At 39.7% G+C, this 20681-nt stretch overlaps 1 protein-coding gene across 2 annotated transcripts in view; it reads left to right on the forward strand.

Annotated features, from left to right (window-relative positions):
• TAFA2 (TAFA chemokine like family member 2) overlaps positions 1–20681 on the forward strand; it is a 201641-nt gene that overhangs the window by 161343 nt on the left and 19617 nt on the right. For both annotated transcript variants that reach the window (XR_008235685.1, XM_052790242.1), the window contains exons 3-4: positions 15105–15257; positions 16300–16424. Coding sequence is in view for 1 of the 2 variants with exons in the window: in XM_052790242.1 (XP_052646202.1) it covers positions 15105–15257; positions 16300–16424 (278 nt within the window). In the remaining variant the exon portion in view is untranslated. The remainder of the gene's footprint in view (positions 1–15104; positions 15258–16299; positions 16425–20681) is intronic.

The raw sequence follows: 20681 nt of genomic DNA on the forward strand, positions 1-20681 counted from the left end.
GATTAGATGCCAGAGCTGTAGACATCCAATGTATGGTGACATGTGTCTTTGCTTTTGTAGAGAACAGTGGAAACCCCACTTTCTTTATTGTTACACTAATACAATAAATGATGGTGTAAAGATTCAGAAAGTGAATAAAAATGTCAAGATCCACTGATGTGTTAAAGTTTTGGATCCTTCTACTTAGAGACACTTTCTTATATGTCCATGACTGTACATGTATGTATGCATATGTATAATACTTGAAAAAAATAAGCAGGGACAAAACTGCAGCAAGTCTCTCCAGTTTGCAGGTTCAGACACTGCTGTACATTGCTTTGGGGGATCTGAACCATGCATACATTGCTGAAATTTGGTTTCTGTTCATTCAGCTGACAACATATTCATGTAATACATGTGTTGCTAGAGTCTAGAAATAACTGTACAGCAAAGGAAATGTGGATGAACATGCTACTCCCTTGAAGAGGTGAGACAGAGGATCAGAAATAATCACATAGCATTTGTATTATGCAGCATATTTGCTAAAGTAAAAATCCAAGTGAAGAGCAGTCACAAACCGCAAGTATCAGAGTAGTTGTGTGTGAAATAAAAGGAAATTCACAGTGTCTGTGTTTACTTTTTTATTGTGGGTATTGCTCCTTAGAAATTACAGGTGCCCAGTCATAATATAACTCCTAGGCAATGCAGCACTTGCCCATAAAGAATTAGGTGTTAAAGCAAGGCTGTACCACTGAATTCAGGAAAGGCTGGCTCACTCCACTGCATCTTCAGTTTCTGATTTCCTCATCTTTTTATTTTGTTTTACAATGCTCTGCTAAGTATAGCTGCACCTGGAGGATATGCACTAGGATTATTCTCAAGATTTCCCTGACTTGTGAGCCCTGTGAAGATAAAACTCCCACTAGATTTGTGTATGCGATCAGACAAGGTATCGTCTCATGAATGGCTTTTGTCAAATCCTACAACGTATCCCCTTGCTGTTCAGCTTTAAGGTGGTGAATCGAAGGGGAAGGCAATTCTTGTTTTGTGACAGTCTTCCACATGCTAGAGAAGATTATGCTTGGCTCCCTTCACAACATATCAGTGCCGTGGACCTGGACAGCTATTTAACATCTATTTTTTCTGGTGTGCATTTTAGAACTAAAGCAGTAAAAATATTTGTCATGAGTCAGTGTAGATACTTCTAAGGAAATGTAGGTAGTTGGTTATTTCCCCATAACAATTTCATCTAACCTTGAAAAGAGGCATGGCCCTACAGATATTTGTAAATGGCCACTCGTCTGTTGTCATTTTTGACACATTGTTAGGCACTGGAAGACAAATACACCACACTACTCTGTCTTGTATTTGGCATTCAGCTTCGCACTTGGGACTTTTGAAAGAGTATATGCAAACTAGCCCACAGATAACAACTACTTCTCAATCTACTGTCTTTCAATTATTTAACTAAAATTCACTCTTCAGAGCAATCTGAGGATTGAAGTTTTGAGGTTCTAATGTTGTTGTATGTGAGGAAAATCCTACGTTAAAGTAGAAAAAAGATCAAAGAATATGCAGCCATAAAAATATATACAGCTCGTATATTTTATGTGCAGATGGTCATTTGCCTATATATTAAGTGCTTCCTTGCAAGTTCCTATTAGCAACATTTCAATTAAAGTTTGACCATTACAATTTTTTTTTTTTTTTTTTAAATTTTCATTGCTCCGTGAGGGCCCACCCCTTTCACAGTGGTGAGAAAGATGTGAGAGCAGTGGACACTCGGCCTTTGGCACGAGCAGTCTCTGGCACCTCGGAGGGTACCTCATTCCCGGTGGCTGAGAGATTATTGCTCTGGCTCTTGTTGGGGAAGGATGGATCTGAGTGTTGGGTGACACAGCGGAGGAGGAGCTGTGGGAGCTGGACTTGGTGAGGGCTGGGAAGCTCGCCTTGACCAGCAGCCCCTTCACCGTCCTTTTCAACAGAAGCAGCACAGCGCTGTAGCCTTCCTTCCGCTGCACGGTAGGAGGCATGGCCGCCTGGCTGGTCTGCGAGTCTCATGTTCAATGCAGTAGGCTTGACCAGTCTGGGGTAATGTAAAATTAGTTTACTAATCATTTACTTACGTCCTACTCCAGGTGTACTTTTTATAGTCCTGGAAGGCTCATGCCCAAGAGCTGCCCAGCGAGCTCTGCTGCGGTCTGCAGTTGCGTCTCAGCAGTGGTCTAGATACACAAGGTGCCTGGCTTATTTCATGGATGGACAGTAGTGAAGAGGGATCATGAGCTGGCCTGGCATGGCCTCTTGCATCCCTGGATGCACTGTCTGAGCTTCCGTAGACATACAGGGTAAAATGCCAAGCATGAGGCCGTGTCCTCATTGTCCAAAGAAGTCCCTGAATAATTATGATTTTTTTCCCCTATATCTTGGTTTTCAGTAGGTTTCTCTTGCAGGTGTGAATTACTTCAGATGCTTTCATTACCTGACAGTTTTTACAAAGCAGACTTCTGGAGTTCTGGGAACTGTGATATTTTTGCAGCTTCTGACTTTGGATAGCAATGAGAGTGGTGTGTATGTTTCCTATCAACAGCTGCTATTAATAAGAGTTCCTTCAGAAACAAGTGCCAGGGAGTCTGCTAGGACCATCTTAAAACATACCTTTTCAGCAAGAAGAGATATCTAAAAGTATTATCTTCTGGGAATCTTTGAGCAGAAATATTCTTGATTGCACAGCTCTCAGTGGTTCTCCTGGCAGTTTCTCCTCTTTTATTTTGCTTGTTGAAATGTGCTTTCTTTTCCTCTGTCTTGAAGAATAACCAGCCTCTTCCCAGGCCATCCAGTTTCAATTCATAGACTCTGTCTAGATACTTATTGATTCATCATGCCCATGGCTTAGAGACTTGCTATTTATATGGAATCAATAATGTAGAAGGAAGGTTGTAGCAGGGGAGATCACTCTAAAAGAGGGGATTTCACAGGACTAGACATGTGCCTTGTTAGCAGTTTTTTTCTAAAGGCCTGAGTTAAGTTCCTCCCCTGACTCTGCGCTTCAAAGAGCTTGCCTGGGGCTCTACAGAAGCAAGCTGAAACTTAAAATTAAGATCTTTCTTTCAGATGGTGAACTGTGTGCTGGGACATCCTACGGAGTTTCTCTTAACAGGTTGGGGAGTCTGAAGCACTGTGGGGATGTCCTAGAAGGCAGGAGTGGAAAAGGAAAAAGAAAAAATCAGTTACATAGTTTTCAGAAAGGCGAGTGTGCATACATGGGCCTGCAATTTGTGGGAGGAATATTTCAAGGTATATTTGATAATTCGGTTTAAATGACAGATTAGAGTAAAAATGCATTACAGAGTTGCAAAATGGAATGTGATGTATTGCAAAAATGCATTACAGAATTAAAGAAAATTTAAGTTAGTAGAGAGATACCATTCTATCCAGTCATGAAAATAGATAAGGCAAAGCAAAACAAAGCCAAAACAAACCCCAAAAGAAAAAAATTGACACACCAACTAAAAGTCTGTATCTGTAAAAAACAATTAGCCAACCAGCCAAGCAAGCAAAAATCTTGGAGAGGTTTTAAAATGTGGAATTTCAAAAACTAAATGCTTTTTATAGATAAGTAATGTTAAATTTCATCACATATTTATGTGCTGAATATACACGCACATATGAATGTAAAAAAGTATTTTCAGAATCTTATGGTACATTTTTATTTAAAAAACCTTTCTAGATGAATGGGTGCACAGGTGTACATAACTGCCTTTCTGTATAGAAGAGGGATATAGAGTGACTCAGTATTCTGAATATTATGTTTGGGAAAATTCTGCACAATGGGAATCTTGAAGTTGGCAGAATATTCGGAAGTCTACCTTGACCTCACTGAGTGGTTTCTATCATGTCGTCACTAAAGTCCCAGAATGTTTCTGCTATAGCGTGTATTCTAGGTTTGATCAGCTTAATAGTTCTTCAATACAGATATTAAACAAGTGATGTTCATATTCATCCTTATAAAAAAATCTTTGTGCTGCTTACTTTGAAAGTCATTGCTTTCTCTTTAGTCTTCTTTTTTTTTGCTGGAATTTATTAAAGACTTTCCAAATAAGTAACTTTGGGGGGCTGTTGCTTTTCTAACCTTGAAGAATCTTAGCATAGGGTGAATAAGGGGTGCTAAGCATATTTTTTTTAAATGAAAAGTGGAATAAAACATAAATACTTTGATAACGGAATTCATGGTGACATTCAGGTGCTTAAATACGAATCGACCTTCTTGTTACCGAGATCTATTACCTAAATAAGTTTCTGCACCTTAATAAATAAATAAGTACCTTAATTGTGGAAGCAAGATCACAGATAAGCAGCTAGATGTGTGTTGAGATGGAAATAGAGCACAGGGACCCAGCTGCATCCTTCTTTGGGGAAATCATGGTTGTCCTTCCCTGGGCTCCAGCCGCTGCCTCCACAGAGGCACCTAAAGTCCACTGAGGTGCTTGAGCTGTTTTCTAATAAGCATGAGAAGCCCGAAAGCAGGCTGTTCAAAAGGACTACTGAATTTACCTCTCCACCTTGTTACACTTACCCTATTTCACAGAGACTCCCATACACAGCACTTTTCTTAAGACGTTACTTCAGGTGAGGGTTGTGTGCCAGAGGGGCATTCAAATATGTAGGGGTGGAAACGAGCTTTCTTTTCTTTTTCTTCTGCTGCGTCCCTGAGAACACATTAATTTGTCGTCTGGTACAATGTGCCCTGAGACCATTTGGGTCAGCTGGAAAGAAAAGAAAATGAATAATGAGAGTCATCTAAGGAAATGGGGGAAACGTATTCCCCATAACCTGTGTAAACTACAGGCTTCTGAAGCCTTGAGACTGAGGAAAAAATGTGGGGGTTTTTGTATTCTGTCATGCTGAAGGCTGCTCTGAGACATGTGCTACTGCTTCTTGCTGAGTCGAGCTGTTTGGCAGCAGGCCCACAGAGAGAGTAGGAGAGAATAAAAAGTCTTTGTGCCAAATGTTCTTTTGAGTGCCTGAGAGCCGGATTGGTCTTTTTTCCTCTGTGAAATCATATAATTAGTAATCTCAAACCTCAGCCTGTTAATTTACAAAATGTCTGCACACTTTAATATATCGTTTGCTTAACATGTTTGATAAGAACCTCAGAAATACTGGGGCTTTTGACTTCTTGTAATATTTATAAACTGCGCTTCGCCCTGGGGGTTTCCCTGCCAGCTCGACACAGGCTCGTCTTGCGGATGGTGTCAGCCCGCAGCTGCTAGAGAGGAAACGTGGGAAGCCTCCTGCCTGCAAAAAGCCAAGCGGCTCCGGCTCCGTTTCTGGCCTGTGAGGAAACCGGCGGCCTCTGCCGCCGCCAGCCTCCTCCCTGGCCGGCTCCGCTGCTCAGCAGACGGGCCGGCTACGGCGCGGCGGTTCCGGCCTGGCACCGGCGGCGGTGGGCCCCGGCAGACCCGGCGGGGCGGCTGCCGCTCGTGAGGGAGGAGCGGGCGAACGTGCGGCCGTCTCTTCGCCTCTTCCTCCTCTTCTGGCGGGTGAATGTCTAACGAGCCGCGGGATCCCGACTGATCGCCGCTTGTGGGCTCGTCTCCGAACCCTTTGTGGTTTCGTGAACCTAGCAATCATCTGATTTCGAAATTGGAAGGGGGACCTAGGGAGGGCAGCACTCTGGGCTGAGAGGGGGTCGTATGAAGAAGAGGAAATTAGCCTTCAGGCTACCTGAAAACTAGTTGTGCCTGGAGCTCCTGTGTCTTCGGCTAAAGGTTTGGCGGTGTCTTGAGTTCCTGTGTCTTCGGCTAAAGGTTTGGCGCGAAGGCGTCATTTGTAGCCATTGCCATAAAAAGGCTCAGACTTTCATGAGAGAGGAGATAAGCTTATTTGAGTAAGACTGGCTCACTTCTGCCAACGGACTGATTGAATAAAATTAGCCTCGGCAAGGCCAGGAGGATAAAGAAGTCAGATGGCTGTGAGCTCTTCAGGTCCAAGAGATCCTACATGAAGTGCTCCATCTGTGGTTTTATGTTTGTAAAGACTGTGTGACCAGCCGGGACCATGCCAGCTTGCTGTGTTATTCCAGTAGTCTTTTTCTCTCGTAGTGGAGATAACTCAATCCTTCAGCCCATTTCAGTGCATAGGTTTTGCTATAGGAATATCTAAGGCTTGATCTCACAGGGTCGTTAGTGAGCTCTTCTTGGGGGAATGCTTACAGTGTAGTTTTCCTTGATTTTTTTCCAAAAGGGAAAAAGTCTTCCCACACAGATGGCTATAACTGGTGGCTGGCAGACAAGCTGATGGATGAGATTTTTCTTTGGCACTGTGCAGAAAAGTATGCTTGGCAACGTGACTGTGGCAAACAATTCATTAGCTCGGTTTTTAAAGGCTACCAGAGATGCTGTCTGCATAGTGTTGTCATATGAACTCTGCTTACCATCCTTCACCCAACTGGTGACTCGGACTAACCAGGTTAATTGCATGGCAGAGGCAGCCCAATGAGAGGAGCTGGGCTAACATCTGCAGAATAAACACTTACCAAGAATGACTCTTGTTATTTCAAAATGGTTCTCTCAGGAGAGAGAACACCACATTGAATCCAAGAAGCCCGGAAGGTGCTGCAGTTAGCAGGATCTTTTGTGTATGTGTTGCCTACAGGTGGCACTGCAAAAGTAATCGGTCTGAGCAATCAGCTCTGCTTTTTAGCAATTCACCTGGGAACCTGCCCCAAGACACAAGAGACATCAGAGTAAAAGAGAAATGAAAAGCAACCCTGTACTTTTACACTAAACTAGTTCTCCACTGGTGTAAGTAGGACATCGTTGGTGATCTGTCTATCTGGACTTTTTCAGTGCCCGAGGTGACCAAGTGACTTTTAATAGCTGTAGCTGAGGTGCAAGGCATGGAAACGTGAACGCAGTAAATAAGATCTCAAAGACCTGTCAATAAGGTGTGTTTGTAGGGGTTTAGGAAATATTTGCATGAGAAGGAGTTGTCCACATCATACCATTACCCAACTCAAGGAAAAAAAAAGGTCTGCATGGCCTCTGGCATGGGATGGACTGCTCTCATCGAACAGGGCAACTCTTCTGCTTGACTCACTGCGGTGTTTTGGCATGTGCCTCTCTACAGCTATTGATCTGCTGATCTAGCAGGTAACCTGCCTAATAGGAGAGAATTATCTTGACAGTCTGTGTACATTTCTTAGAAGCAAATGTTGAGGGTTAAATGTGATTTTGCCAAATGCTGCCTCTGTCTTCCTTGCTTTTTTTTTCTTTCCAAAAGTTTTCTAATGCTCGCATCTGTTAGAGGTTGGTGAATACAGTAGCTGAGTAGACGTGAAGCTGCTGCGGCTCCTTATCCCCAGGTTCTGCCAATGATGAGGCTGAGCATGTATGCTCCTTAGACACATATGGATTAAAATATAGACACACAGACTCACACATGCACAGTACACACAGAGCCAGCCACTCAGATAGATGCAGACAAAAGAAAATGCTTTTTCTGGCACCCACGTTAATGCACACAGCAATCATACAATGGATGGCTCAGTCCTCTTCCCTGGCTGATTAAGATTGAAGTCTGCTGGTGGAGGGACATATATGTACGAATACACAAAATGGATCACTCCAATATCTGGTCTTAGACACTGAGCCTGACTGGTAGCTGGTCCAGGGTGCCCCCATATTGCCAGTTGCTTTCACTTGGATTCACGAGCCCGTGAGGTTTGTGATCCCATGCCAGTTGGAGGTAATCAGATCTTTTAATCTGTCACCAACTAGTCTGGCTTAAATTTCCCTAGCATTCACACATACCCACTCAGAGAAGAGAGTTCACACACAAAAAAGATAGAAATGGGATTTAACGAGAATGTAGGATAGCTTGCAGTGTTTGCGCAGGCGGCTCAGCCAGGCGAGTGTACGGCTCAGTTGCGCTGTTTGTACTTCACTGTCCCCTCTTATGCTGTCCCCTTTATTGACTCACACTTGTTCCTCCCCAGTCCACCCTGACCCTCTCCCATTCCCTGCCCCTGGTCCTTCCACTAAGCATCCCGTGATGAGTCTCACAAGATTCCACGAAATGTCTAATGGAGAATCTTACTCAATCTCAAAATTCTGTTCCCCCTTCATCTGATAACAGGTCCTAGACCACTGTACGCAATAACTCCTTTTAGGCTGCAAGGCTTTCTGGGGAGGCAGTTTCTTGCGTTGACTGATCTCAGTGGGGTCCCTACGAGGCCCAGGGGCTGATTGCACCCCGTGGATGGCGCTGGGAGCACCAGGGCAGAGTGCTCCCTTGGTGCTCATTAGCACTCTGGGGCTCATTAGCATTCTGGGGCTCCTCTGGACCCCCAGGGTCTTCGTGTTTAGCCAGAGGCCATGCTAAGGTGAGGGTTATTTGGCACATCCTCAGTTCTAGGTATTTGGAAGAGGGATCATCAAGACACAGAAAGCAGCTTCTCGCTACAGAAAATTCTCTCTTTAAAAGTAATATTTGGTTTTTGTTTTTAGTCGTACACTACTTTGGAACTACATGAATGTTTTAAATGTGCATGGCATCAATGGAATAGAGAGCTAAATAAGTTTTTAAGTAGCTGTGTGGAATGTAATGATAGTGTAGAATAAGACAGCACAAAATTATCATTTTTTCCTGCTGATTCTATAGTGCAACTCCATGTGTCATCTGGAAAATAAAGCAGCATGAGTGCCTTTCCTGAGATGTACCACAACTGTGGCATACCTCATTGTCACCACTGACGGGACAGGAATTACTGCTGTGTCTGTAATTGATAATTCACTTCACTGGCCAAACAGGAAAAAAAAAAAAAAAAAAAAGGAATACCAAGGATGGTTTTTTCCCAAATAAAATAAAATATTTTTCTTTGTTTTGAGAATTTTTACAATTTTAAAAATCCCTTAAGTTTGTCATAGCAATAAAAAAAAAATTGTAAAAAAAAAAAATTAAAAAAACATGTGGAAAGAGGTTTTTTCACCCCCCTCTCAGGGTGCCTACTTTTAGGTACAATGTGTAATAAAATTTGACTAGATTTCAAAAATAGTTACACTGCTTGGATACTGTGCTTTAATAATCCTAATTCATCATACGTTTCAGTCACATATCTAGACTACATGTCATCATTTGCTCAATCACTGTAATATGTGCTATGTATGCAATCATGAGAATAAATATCTCAGTTGCAAATCCAGATGTCACCTTTACTGAAAATAAAAAAATTTTAAATCTATCATTGAAATTCTGATCCAAACCCACTGATCAAACCCAACCCATTGATTTCAAAGGGTTTTGAATCCGATCTTTAAAGGTCGTGTTCAGTGAGGTTCCTGTCAATGTGTATCTACCAGTGCTTCTTTGGGAGTCGGTGGCTTGCTGCATGCCAGAGGTAACGAGATTATGACTGGTACATGAAACACCTCTGCTTTTCCTGATGTCTGTGCTGCCAGTTCTTCCTCTGGCCCATGGGGCTGAATTGAAGGTGTGCGTTGTTTTGTGTTCACACAAGCAAACTGAAGCTTATGTCCCCCAAATATTGTCTGCTTTTTTCCCAATTGCACTAATGACTGGTCAAATCAAAGATTTTGTCTTTAACAAAAAGCTTCACGTTGCTTATGTTCTTAGATCACACAACTGCAACAATATCACCACCATTGCTGACAGCATATGAATAAACTAAATTCAAGTTTTTCCCTGCCAGCTGTTAGGTGGATATAACAGAAAATATTGAAAAATATTGAAATTAATTGAATGAAGGAACTGGACAGTGTATTTCTTTTCATATCTCTTTGTCAGACAATTTAAACAGAGAAAGCTTGTGTGGAAATCCTGGCCTGGATTTGCTGAAGTTGCATAAGATTTTGATTGCTTAGATGTGGCAGCTACTAACACTTACTAAACTATTGAAAAAATGCAACAATACTGTGTGTAAGTGTGCATTTTTGTGTGTGAGAGATTTTGCAAGTTTATTTGTATCCTTCCTACCTACAGTGACACACTGAGACTGATATGACATATTGAAATTGCTGAAGTGTGGCAGAAAGATAACCTACATTTGTTTTCTGTGTCAATCAGTATGAACAAAGCAAATAGACTATGTGAACAAGAAAACTCACTTTTTTCCTGGTCACTTAAGAATAGGACAGTGATTTAGAACCTAATCTGGAAAATGGCACATTATAACCACTAATTTTTTTTATTTTTTCTGATATCAGTAATCCCCCCTTACACACTTGTTTGTTTGAATATTGTGGTATAAAATAGTGACTAATCACTCAGGGAAATGGATGAAGCAGGTTGATAATCTGCTGATACGTTGTTTGTTTTTCCTTGTGGATGGTTATTAAAAAAAGTAGTTCCATTATAATCCTTAATGCGATTACTCATGTGGATATGGTTTACATGAATAAAAACTGCTTATGTATGTGCCTACTTTGAAAGACTGGGTCACTATAGTATTTCATATGGGACATCTTCCTGATTATGCCCAAGACGACAGCAAGGTCAAAGTTTGTATAATATTAGATGTAATATGGATTGAAACTCATGGCTAAGAGTCATTTCCACTCCTCTCCTTATTGCTGATCTGTTGCTTCTTGTTTCAACTAAAGCTTTGGTTTTGTGAAAAGCTTTAAAAACCACACAGACACAAGCAAACAAAGTGTTGCGTACTTTACATAGTCTCTCTGACCTCAGAGGAATTACCTGAAATGGAGTAAAATAAGATACATTTATTTCATGTAAGAGTGCAGAGCTGCAGTGCTTGTAAGCCGCTATAGGAACTGGTTTCCGCAGGTGGAGGTAATCGTGTATCCGTGGCTGCCTGCTCCTGCTGCTTGCCTATGGCTGACACTGCTGCTCACTAGTCTCTGCACCCAGTTGTAGGAGCTAAACCAGTAGAGAACCAACTCTACAAAAAAAGGGGATATTCTTCTGCCAGTCTAAATCCCTGGCTTACCATTGTCACCATCAAATGACAATGAATGTTCATGCAAGCAAGGGATGAAAGAGTGTGGGAAAAGGGACAAGGGGTCTTCTTTTTCCTCCAGTAGCTGTTAGTCATTAGATGGGTTTAGCTGTATCACCCACTTGTGCCTGTGTCTTTGCAGAGAGCATAATAGAGCCTTTTTGATGTTTTTTTTCACTGTTTGTACGTGGCTACTGCAATGATGGGGAACCTGAGGACAGAAATAGCCTGTGACTTTATTTCATCTAGTCCATGGAAACATGATTTCTTCCTCTATGTTAATGGCCAGTGTATGTGTTAATGCATGACCTGTGCAACTCTCAAGAAAGAAAATATTCAAATTGCCGAGCAGGTGGGTGGCAGAATGGGACCTGAACGTTTAAGTGACAAGGCTCGGAAATGGTGATCATAATGAACAATGGAATTCAGAAGAATTTGCTTGATTTAATGCTAGGTTTGTGTATAACGCTGCATCTACGCTAAACACCTTATATTCATATTTGTGAGTTGCAAAATAATAATCTTGAACTGTAACCTGGAACAAACTTCCCACAGAAGTAGAGGAGTAAGGGCCATAACTTAGTGCTAGTGCATGGTGCAAATATGACTGAAGTTTCATTCACCTGAAGGAAAGAAATTTAAAGGTGCCATGAAGGAACAAGAACGGGTAGAATTTATATATATTTAAAGGTCTTTGCTGTGTATGTTTAAACATACTCTTTAAGTGCATTCAATTTTATGTAAAATGCATAATAATAATTACTTAGCTTTATTTTTTCCGGGAGCGTGGTTATGAACACTTACAATTTTGGTGTACCAATATCATACAGATTTATGAGATAGCTATTGATGATTTTACTACATGAAAAATGCTATAAAAGTGGCAGGTTAATTACAGGATATACCGCTAATGGGTGAGATATGGTTATGTCTGTTTTCCAAGTGATACTTTCATAATACAGTGTTACATCTTCTGGAACATAATATATACATATATTATACATATATTATGTTATGCGTAATCATCAGGAAAACTTCACAGTCTGTACACGTAGATATCTCTGAGTCTCTTTCTTCAGTCCTTCTTCACATTGATTTCAGGAAGGATTACTTGCATTAGCAGAGAATGCAGGGCTGAGTGTTTGCAGTGGTTTTGAATAATGAATTTCTGTAGGATTCCAAAAATGACATTCAGTTCCTCAAACATTTTCTGCAAAGCAAGCAGCATACTTTGAAGTCTGTGCTAGGAGAAAAAGAAACAAAACCAAAATGTGAATCTCCTAAAGTACTATCCTCCTTTTGTGGAATGGTTCAGTGGCTTAATGAGGTTAATTTGTATTAGGTTGTGGGAAATCCTTTATCTACTGTATAGAGGCTTTCGTTTCACATGAATGTGACAGATACTGTACTTACTGCACTGGAACTTAATTATTTGATAGCATAAGGAGTTGAAATCCCTACATTTCCTCTCAAGGAATATTCATTTTGTACTCTACATGGTAAATAGAAACTAGAGGATGGTTGGCCTAGATTTTCAATGCTTGAAATATCTTTGTATACTTTTCTAAGTTGTTTTGGTTTTATACCTAGAAAATTTCAAAGCAGCTTTGTTAAAGATTCCCCAAATACTATCAATAGTATGTGATTATTTTTTGTTCTCTCCCATTTTTCACATATCTTTCCACCCTTTGAAATGCTTTTCCGTATTGCACATGAATTTAAGTGACTGTTTCATTTAATTACACTCTTTTTTCCATAAAAGTCTTAAAATGCCTGATTTTCTCTCCCTAATTACTACAGAACAAGTCTTTCAAAAGTTTTGTTTTAGTATGAACGTTTCCCTCAGAATTTTACAGCAGTTCTTTTAACTGGCTTCCATTCCAGATGGCTATTGGTGCACATTGTAATTTGTTTTCTCTTAGCAGGTATATTATGGCATTTCTGTAGACCTGGTAGAGCAGTGTAAAGCTATTTAATAAGAGAGTGAGGAAACAAAATTTCAGGATCAGTGATACACATCAGAATACAAATAAGGACTGAAAACTAACCTAGTGAAAAATTAAGTGGGATGAAGTTCACATCCTACCACTAAATTTACTTTCTTTTGTAGATTCAGTGTCTGCGGTTTTTATGTACCCTTCAAAAAATACAAATTAGTGAATTTGTGTTAGTGTGTGTGTATAAGATGTGTAATTGCCTATCAAAATTAAAATTAATGTGAATTTACACAAGCAGCATGTGTTTGTTCTACTATATATTACATATTTGAAATATATCCTGGAATAATTTTTTTATCATATTCACAAACAAAAAAACTTATAACTGTTTTACTGAGAAAAATGAATGTGTTTATTTAAATTGTTTTATTGGCATATATACCAGTGAAATTGTTTGGAAAATAATCAAAAGTAATTTTTACAGCAGACTGTGCTAGTAGCTGTAAAAATATTTGCTCATCATCAAAGGTATGAAAATACCAGAGATTGCAGAGTTCAGGCAGATAGTATGAACTGCTTTCCTCATCCTCTATTGAATTAAAAATGATAAATAGTTAAAAAACAAAGAAAAGCATTTTTATGCACAAAGAGAATTTTTTTTTTGTCTCCTATATTTCTGATTTATATGTAATGTTTCAGCATATCACAATATGCCGGATCATGGGTTAATTGTTCACATTGTGTTATATCATTTCAGCTGTAGTACAGCATGATGTGGTGGAGTGTAATCTAACCTGACATAGAAGGATGCAGTGAGTGATGACAAAGATCGCAGACTGTTCAGTGGACTTTGTTCTACTGAAAAATGCATAACTGCCTGAATGAAATGTTTAGTAGTTTATGTTTTGTTGATGAAGACCTGGAGTCTAATTGCTGCCTGTGGCTTTGCCTCTAGGCATGTTCTTGGGGTCCATAGCCTACATCAAGTTTGTTTTCCTTCCTCAGGCTGATATTGCGCAATAACAACTGAGTGGATCCAGAGATCAGTGTTGGGCTCCTGAAAGCCTGTTAGTAGGGACTTCTCCTCGTGGAAACTCTCGTTTATTGTTTGCCATTAGGGATATAAAAGGTAGCTGAAGCATTCAGTACATAGGCATTGCATAAAGCATACAAAAAGTTAAACAGCAGCAGAAGTAGAGGACTTAGGGGTGCTGTTAAAACACTTATTGCTTTGCATAATAAATATTCCTCCCTACACAAGGTTGTAGGTCAGTACCAGCTAAAAGTTCAGATTTCTTTCTCCCTTCCTTCTGATGGAAATGAACCATCCCCAGAAATATCTTGTATCAGTAACCACTGAAAATTCAGTTAAAATGACTTTTTCTGAACTCCAGATCCTTCGGTAACTGGCTGCTGAACCAGAAAGGGTAGTCTGGTAGCTCCCCTCTTACCAAATTGGTCCTCTCACAGGACGCCAGTAGCATGATTCTGGTGATCAGTTAGAGCAGCATGGGTGGGGGTGATGACTACTGGACATGGCATAATGAAGATTGTCCTTTTGCCTCCCTTGTTTGAAAAATTTGGTTCACCGTGTTCTCAGACTTACTTTGCAGTGCCAGGCAGAAAGGCTTAAAATGTGATTCCTTGGCAGATTTTATTCCTGGGTTTTGTTTGAGGGCTCTCCCTGTATTCTGCCAGTTCTTCTCTGTCCCTCTGCAGGAAGGTTTTGGGATATCATATGAAAAACTGCATCTGCCGTGGACATAAAGTCTGGAAACACAGATTCTGAAAACATATGCATGTACGGGTATTTTAACATTGATACACTTCCATTTCAAAGTTTCTCCCTTAGGGAAAAAGAAAAAAAAATCTTGGAAAAGATACCCAGCTGTTTATGGGAGTCCAGAAATTAATATAGTTTCTAGGTTAGTTTTATAATGTTTCTGCTTCCCGCTTCACTGGAACAGTCCCATATGCAGCCTTCTCCAATTGTTCTTTTTTAGCCAGTGTTTTCTGCCTGAGATAGTTATACTACATTTGGAAAAGAAATCAACTTTACATTCTTGTGTTAGTACCGTTGCAATTCTAGTTTCATGCGTGGCAGATTGCCTTACAGAGCCAAGTTTAATGCATTTCTAATTAAAAAAACCCCAAACAGTATGATGCTACCTTGCAATGTTATAAAATCGCTCATCTTCTTATTTTCACAGCTCACCATGTTAAAACTGGGACCTGTGAAGTGGTGGCACTCCACAGATGTTGCAATAAGAACAAGATAGAAGAAAGATCACAGACGGTGAAGTGCTCCTGCTTCCCTGGGCAGGTAGCAGGTACCACCCGGGCAGCTCCTTCTTGTGTTGATGGTGCGACTACTTCTATTGCTTCCTTTCATTGCGTGTTCCTAGTGGTTTTGCTGGCTTAATGTCATCAGTGAGAACCACTCCATTACAGTTAACTATTTAAAATAAGAGTCGGAAAGCTTCTGCAGTTTGAAGGGCATGCCCAAGGTGAATGGGAGGAAGACGGGAAAAATGAATTATTTGCTATTACTCCATGGAAATGCTAAGCAAAATTATTAGATGCCAGTGAAAGAGACCTCTTGAGAAGCTAAATTTGACCTAACTAACAGAGTGCCCTCAAAGTTGTATGAAATTCACTTAATTAAAAATGTTTCTGCAAAATCTACATGAGCATATCATTTTCATGTGCTGCAGTCTTACATTTTATTTATATATTTATGTTTATCATACAGGAACAAACAAGCAAACAAACAGAGCACAGTTCTGGCTGGTTTTTAGTCTTTTTAGACCAACACTATTTTTCGTATTCACAGTGCAATATTAATGTTTTACTTAACAAATCCGGCATAGGCTCCTATGTTTTATTTGGGAAAATACTAGCTGAATTTTTCACATCTCTTTCTGTGAAAGAGAAGCAGGATGGATTCACCCTTTACATGATCTCTTTACTGTTGATATGTTGATGGCTGTCAGAGAAGCTGTAAATATGTCATCACTGGGGAATAAATTTAATCAGGCTGTGCTAGACTATATAGTAGATCAGGCAAAATATACTAACTCAAAAGAAGAAATTCTACTTAAAACTTTGAAATCTGGCTGAGTAAGAAAAAGTGAAGGTTGGAAAGAAATGCTGTGAAATTAGTTCCTGAGCTGCAGTAAATTAGAAAAAAGCCACAGAAAAGAGATTGACTTTGAAGCACAGAGCACCTTGTGCAAATTGAGACCTAATTTCTTATGAAGGTTCTGAGCTGGCTGAAAATCATGGACTAGCTGTCAGTCAATATATTTCTAACATTTTCCTGGAAAAGAAAAGAAATGTTGCAACATAATGTCATATTAAAGTGTCCATTTCAACAACATGCAAATGTGTTTTCCTCTCTTGTAGCTTCAATAGTGGAGCAGAAATGGTGGTGCCACATGCAACCATGTCTTGAAGGGGAGGAATGTAAAGTTCTTCCAGATCGTAAGGGATGGAGCTGTTCCTCTGGGAATAAAGTAAAAACAACTAGGGTAGGTATGATACCAACCTGACATGTTACCAACAAGTTAAAAAAAAACAAGTGCACAGGAAATTGGGTGCACATAGAAGACATGAGTTGAGAAGACTAAAGAAGTGTGGGAAGAGAGTCATACTGGGATTGGACTTCCTGGTCCTGCACACTTTTCTCAGCATGCTTTGCAGTTGCTTGAACATGGTAAGCAGTGTGCCAGACCTTCTCAGGTAAGCAGTGGAGATAGTAGAGTTGACCCCTTTTTCAACTACCAGTAATGACCAAATGTATTATAATCCAATATGTATTTCTCTCTGAAACCAGTTGCACAAAGTCTATACGCCTCGCTAAGCTCTTCATTCACAGGATGGCAAACAAGTGCATTTTTATTAATAACATGGAATTACCATGTTTCTACATAGAAACCGCTGAGTATGGTACGCATTTGATGTGTCATTACAGTACAATCTTTCCGTCTTGTATGACTGGGATTTACTAAAAAAATTTGGCAGAATTTCAGTGAGTTCCTTTTCTCCATTTGACATTTTTTGTATTATTGGTTCAAAATTACATTAACAGAAACACATCTAACGTTCATCATATACAATGCCTGAAAACAAAGTAAACATGCTGTCATCTCTGCTTTTTAGTGGCTAAGAGGAACAGAAGAATAACAAATTCTTCAGATAAGCATTAAGCACTCAAACTTCCTAAAACTACAGCGTTATATCTCTACAGGGTCAACACAGTTCTTCATCCACATAAAACAGATTAAAATGCACTCTGAAGACTCACATGCATGTGTGTAAGCGTAAACACCTTCACCCCTACACCCCACCACACATACTGATGGCTGGTTTTGCTTGTCAGTATTTAGCAATTGTTTGTAATGTCAGGCCATGATTTACTAGTGTGGTGTTTAGTCTGTGCAGGTGTTTGAGTGTCCATGTCATTTGACTGAAATCTTCCTTGCATAGGCACTAAATTTCTGGTACACCTTGGTTGTCATGAAACGTAGCGTGCACTGACTGAATTACATTCCTTCTGTTCCACAGAGAGCCCTACATATCTCAGTTTCTGTATGTATAAGTCTTTAAAACATTTTGACATTCCTTGAAGGAAGGATACTTCCTAAATGTTTGATATACAATTCCACTCCTGAATCCTCTTTCAGATGTGTTTCTTCTGAAGCTAAACATGCTTGAATGCTGCCCACGCTTAACTTTGTACATGCCAATGCAAATCTGATTATATGCATGTAAAATGTGTATGCATGTATAACATAACCAAAAGACACTAGATAGAATTTAATAATAGTAATAGAAATAGAAAAAGAATTATGTGTGTGTGTGTTTTGAAATTTGTCTTGGCTGCTACTACTTGGCACTATTAGTGTGAAGGAATGCATGCCATTTTATATGTATTGGGAGTGTTTAACAAGCAAGAAGTAAAATGTGGCTCCAGATTACATTTCTGTGGGAAAAAACAAGTCACAAAAGGGTGAGATATCAATTAGAATCACCTTGAGGAGATTTCTTCCTAACATTTTGTCAGAAGATAGGTTTTTCTGCATTGATCTAGGTTATGAAGTTCTGTCCACTGTTAGGAACCTACAGAAGCCCAAGGCTCTTGTCCCCAAGGGCTTATGCCTCTGTTGCAGACTTGCATGTCTGGCTTTTTGCAGGAGTTGGACTTTTCTTGTCCTCCATGGATGGTGGCAATCCTCAGGACTCGTTTCATACCTCTTCAGAAGTGAAGCTATGAAAAAGCCAGTCCTTTCCTTTATTTGCCATCATACGTACTGATTCAGTACAATGGCTACCATAACCTGCTTGCAGACCTGCCACCACTAGAAGGAAAGTACTAATCCCCTTAAATTCCCCACTATTTGTTCTGCCTTCTGGTTTGTCCGGATAATGTACATTGCCCCCTTCTTCCTTCATTTCCCACATATCTGCAAAACAAACTTGAATTCAAATTTCTGACTGAAAGTTGGTCTAAGTTGTTGAAACCAGGTGGCAGGTGAATGAAGGTCTCTTTCCAGATGCAAGGGGCTGAGATTTTAACAGACGTCGTTCTGATGCTCAGAAAAATATACATAGCTATTGGAAATGTGAGCAATTCTTTGTGTTAAGAGAGTGGCTTATTATCAAAAAGCAAGTACTTTTCCCTAATATGTAGTGACTACAATATTTTTGTAGCTCCTCCTTCTGCTCCACAAAGTCTATATAAATAAAAGGAAAAATTCTAAAGTGCTCTGTGGTTTCAAAACCCCCTTTTTTGAGAAAAATAAAAAGAACTGTACAGATTGTCAGTATTAAGAAGTCACGAATAGTAAGTTTCTGATTGTCAAATGAAATAACACATATGTGATTATCATGTATAATGTAAAAGCATAAAGTAACAAAGGGAACTGAACAGCTTGGGTGATTTAAGTGTATTGCAGGAAAGCCTTCTGAAGGCTTTCCTGAAAGGCCTAAGAAAGTCTCTATTCACCTCCAAACATTTTCTGTAAGTTTGCCTCCTCCATGTGCAGAAAAAATAACCCAATTAACCACTGAAGTACTATCTTCTCTTCTACAGGATACCAAGTTCAAAAGCAGCACCTATGTTTCCACATCTCGAGCTGTTAATATTTAGGCATTATGTTAGAGATAAAACCAGAGGTATTCTGCTTGTCCACCTCTGTTAGCATATTTAATCACTCTATTGTAAAAAATGATGATACCAACTTCTTAATACTTATGGTATCAGTCATTAAGCAAAAAGGCCAAGTGAATAACAGGAGAAAACAAATACATTTTTAAAAATGTAGTCTACTTGAGGTTTTGCATTTTGTTCAGATATGAGGATCTAATAAGGTAATACATGAATAATGGATTTGAAATAGCACAAATGTAATGGTACTCAGAATTCGAATGCTAAGAAAAGTCAGGTGGAAATTATTTACCTTCAGAATGCAAAAACAGGTATTATGAAAAGATTAAACTTTTTCCTAATTTGTCTGCATATTAGTGGGAGAGGGCTGACATTAGGAGTTAACCATTGAAAAGTAATGAATGTGGGGGGAATGTGTGTATGAATAAGCTGAGTACTGAGTTAACTTGTGCTGGTTTAGAATTGACTACTTAGGTTCTATGTATCCTGCAGGAGGAGAAGGGGAGGAAAGGCAATGACAATTTCGCTAAAACAGTAATTTTTTTTACTTCATATAAAGAAATGCGTGTTTGCGTTCCTGACCATTATGCCACAACAAAAGTGGATGTTCAGGAACACAAGGAGAATTATGAAATGATTATTCCGGGCACATTGTGGCGTTCTTCTCCAGACTGAGAAACTGTTGTGAGAGGAAGCAATTGAATTTTTCCGATATGGCTAGCCTCAATGTTTTGATAAATAAACACAAAAATTTTGTCAGGTTGCCATCTTTAAATGATGACAAAAGTGTTTAAAAAGGGGGAAGATTCAAAGAATATTTTTTTTACCTTTGAAATATTTTTTCTTCTTACAGCCTTTTTCTAATATAGTTATTTTCAATCAAAAAGCTCCCTTGGTTGTGTTTCCTTTCCTTTTTGCAAAATATGGAAAATGTCTGTTTAAAACAGAGGAATTTTCCCATTAGTTGAAAACCACAAAATATAGCAGTATTATGTATAAAATTGACAATGACATTAAAAAAATGCTACGAGTTTGTAATAAACAAAGGAGCCCTTTACAAAGACTGGGAAACAACATTTTGTAGTCAGATAAGAGCCGAGGAGAAAGAATTTCATGTTTCTCTCAGTTACGGGGTGTATTCCACACCAGAGGTGTCCGGATAGGGATTTTTCAAGGGCAGATCCAGGTGCCAGGCTTTACTTGTATTTTTAAGAAGAGTACATTGCCCGTTATCTTTATAATAGAGGCTGAATTTAAATAACGGCACGAGAAGCTGCATGTAACCTGTATGAAAGTGCATGCTGCAATTCCTCCTGGGGTCCCGGTTCCCCAGGCATCCACCCTGGGACTAGCTTGGAGCATGCCATGGCTCCCGGGCAGCCCATACACCCGTGTGTCTTTCCTGCAGAAACTAGAGCACAGGAACTCAGGTACAGTGGTGCATCCTGGGTCTCATCTTGAGATCCTGGAGCTGCAACATGACTAAAGAAGTGTGCACTTGTGCCCAGGAGTAGGGAAGTGTCCCTGGGCTGATATTTTATGAAGCTGTAGAGACATACGCGTCAATGTTTTTCATGTGAAATAGAATACAATAGCATAGAATAGACTATTTCAGTTG

This window comes from Harpia harpyja, chromosome 6 (assembly GCF_026419915.1).
Source record: "Harpia harpyja isolate bHarHar1 chromosome 6, bHarHar1 primary haplotype, whole genome shotgun sequence".
NCBI lineage: Eukaryota > Metazoa > Chordata > Aves > Accipitriformes > Accipitridae > Harpia > Harpia harpyja.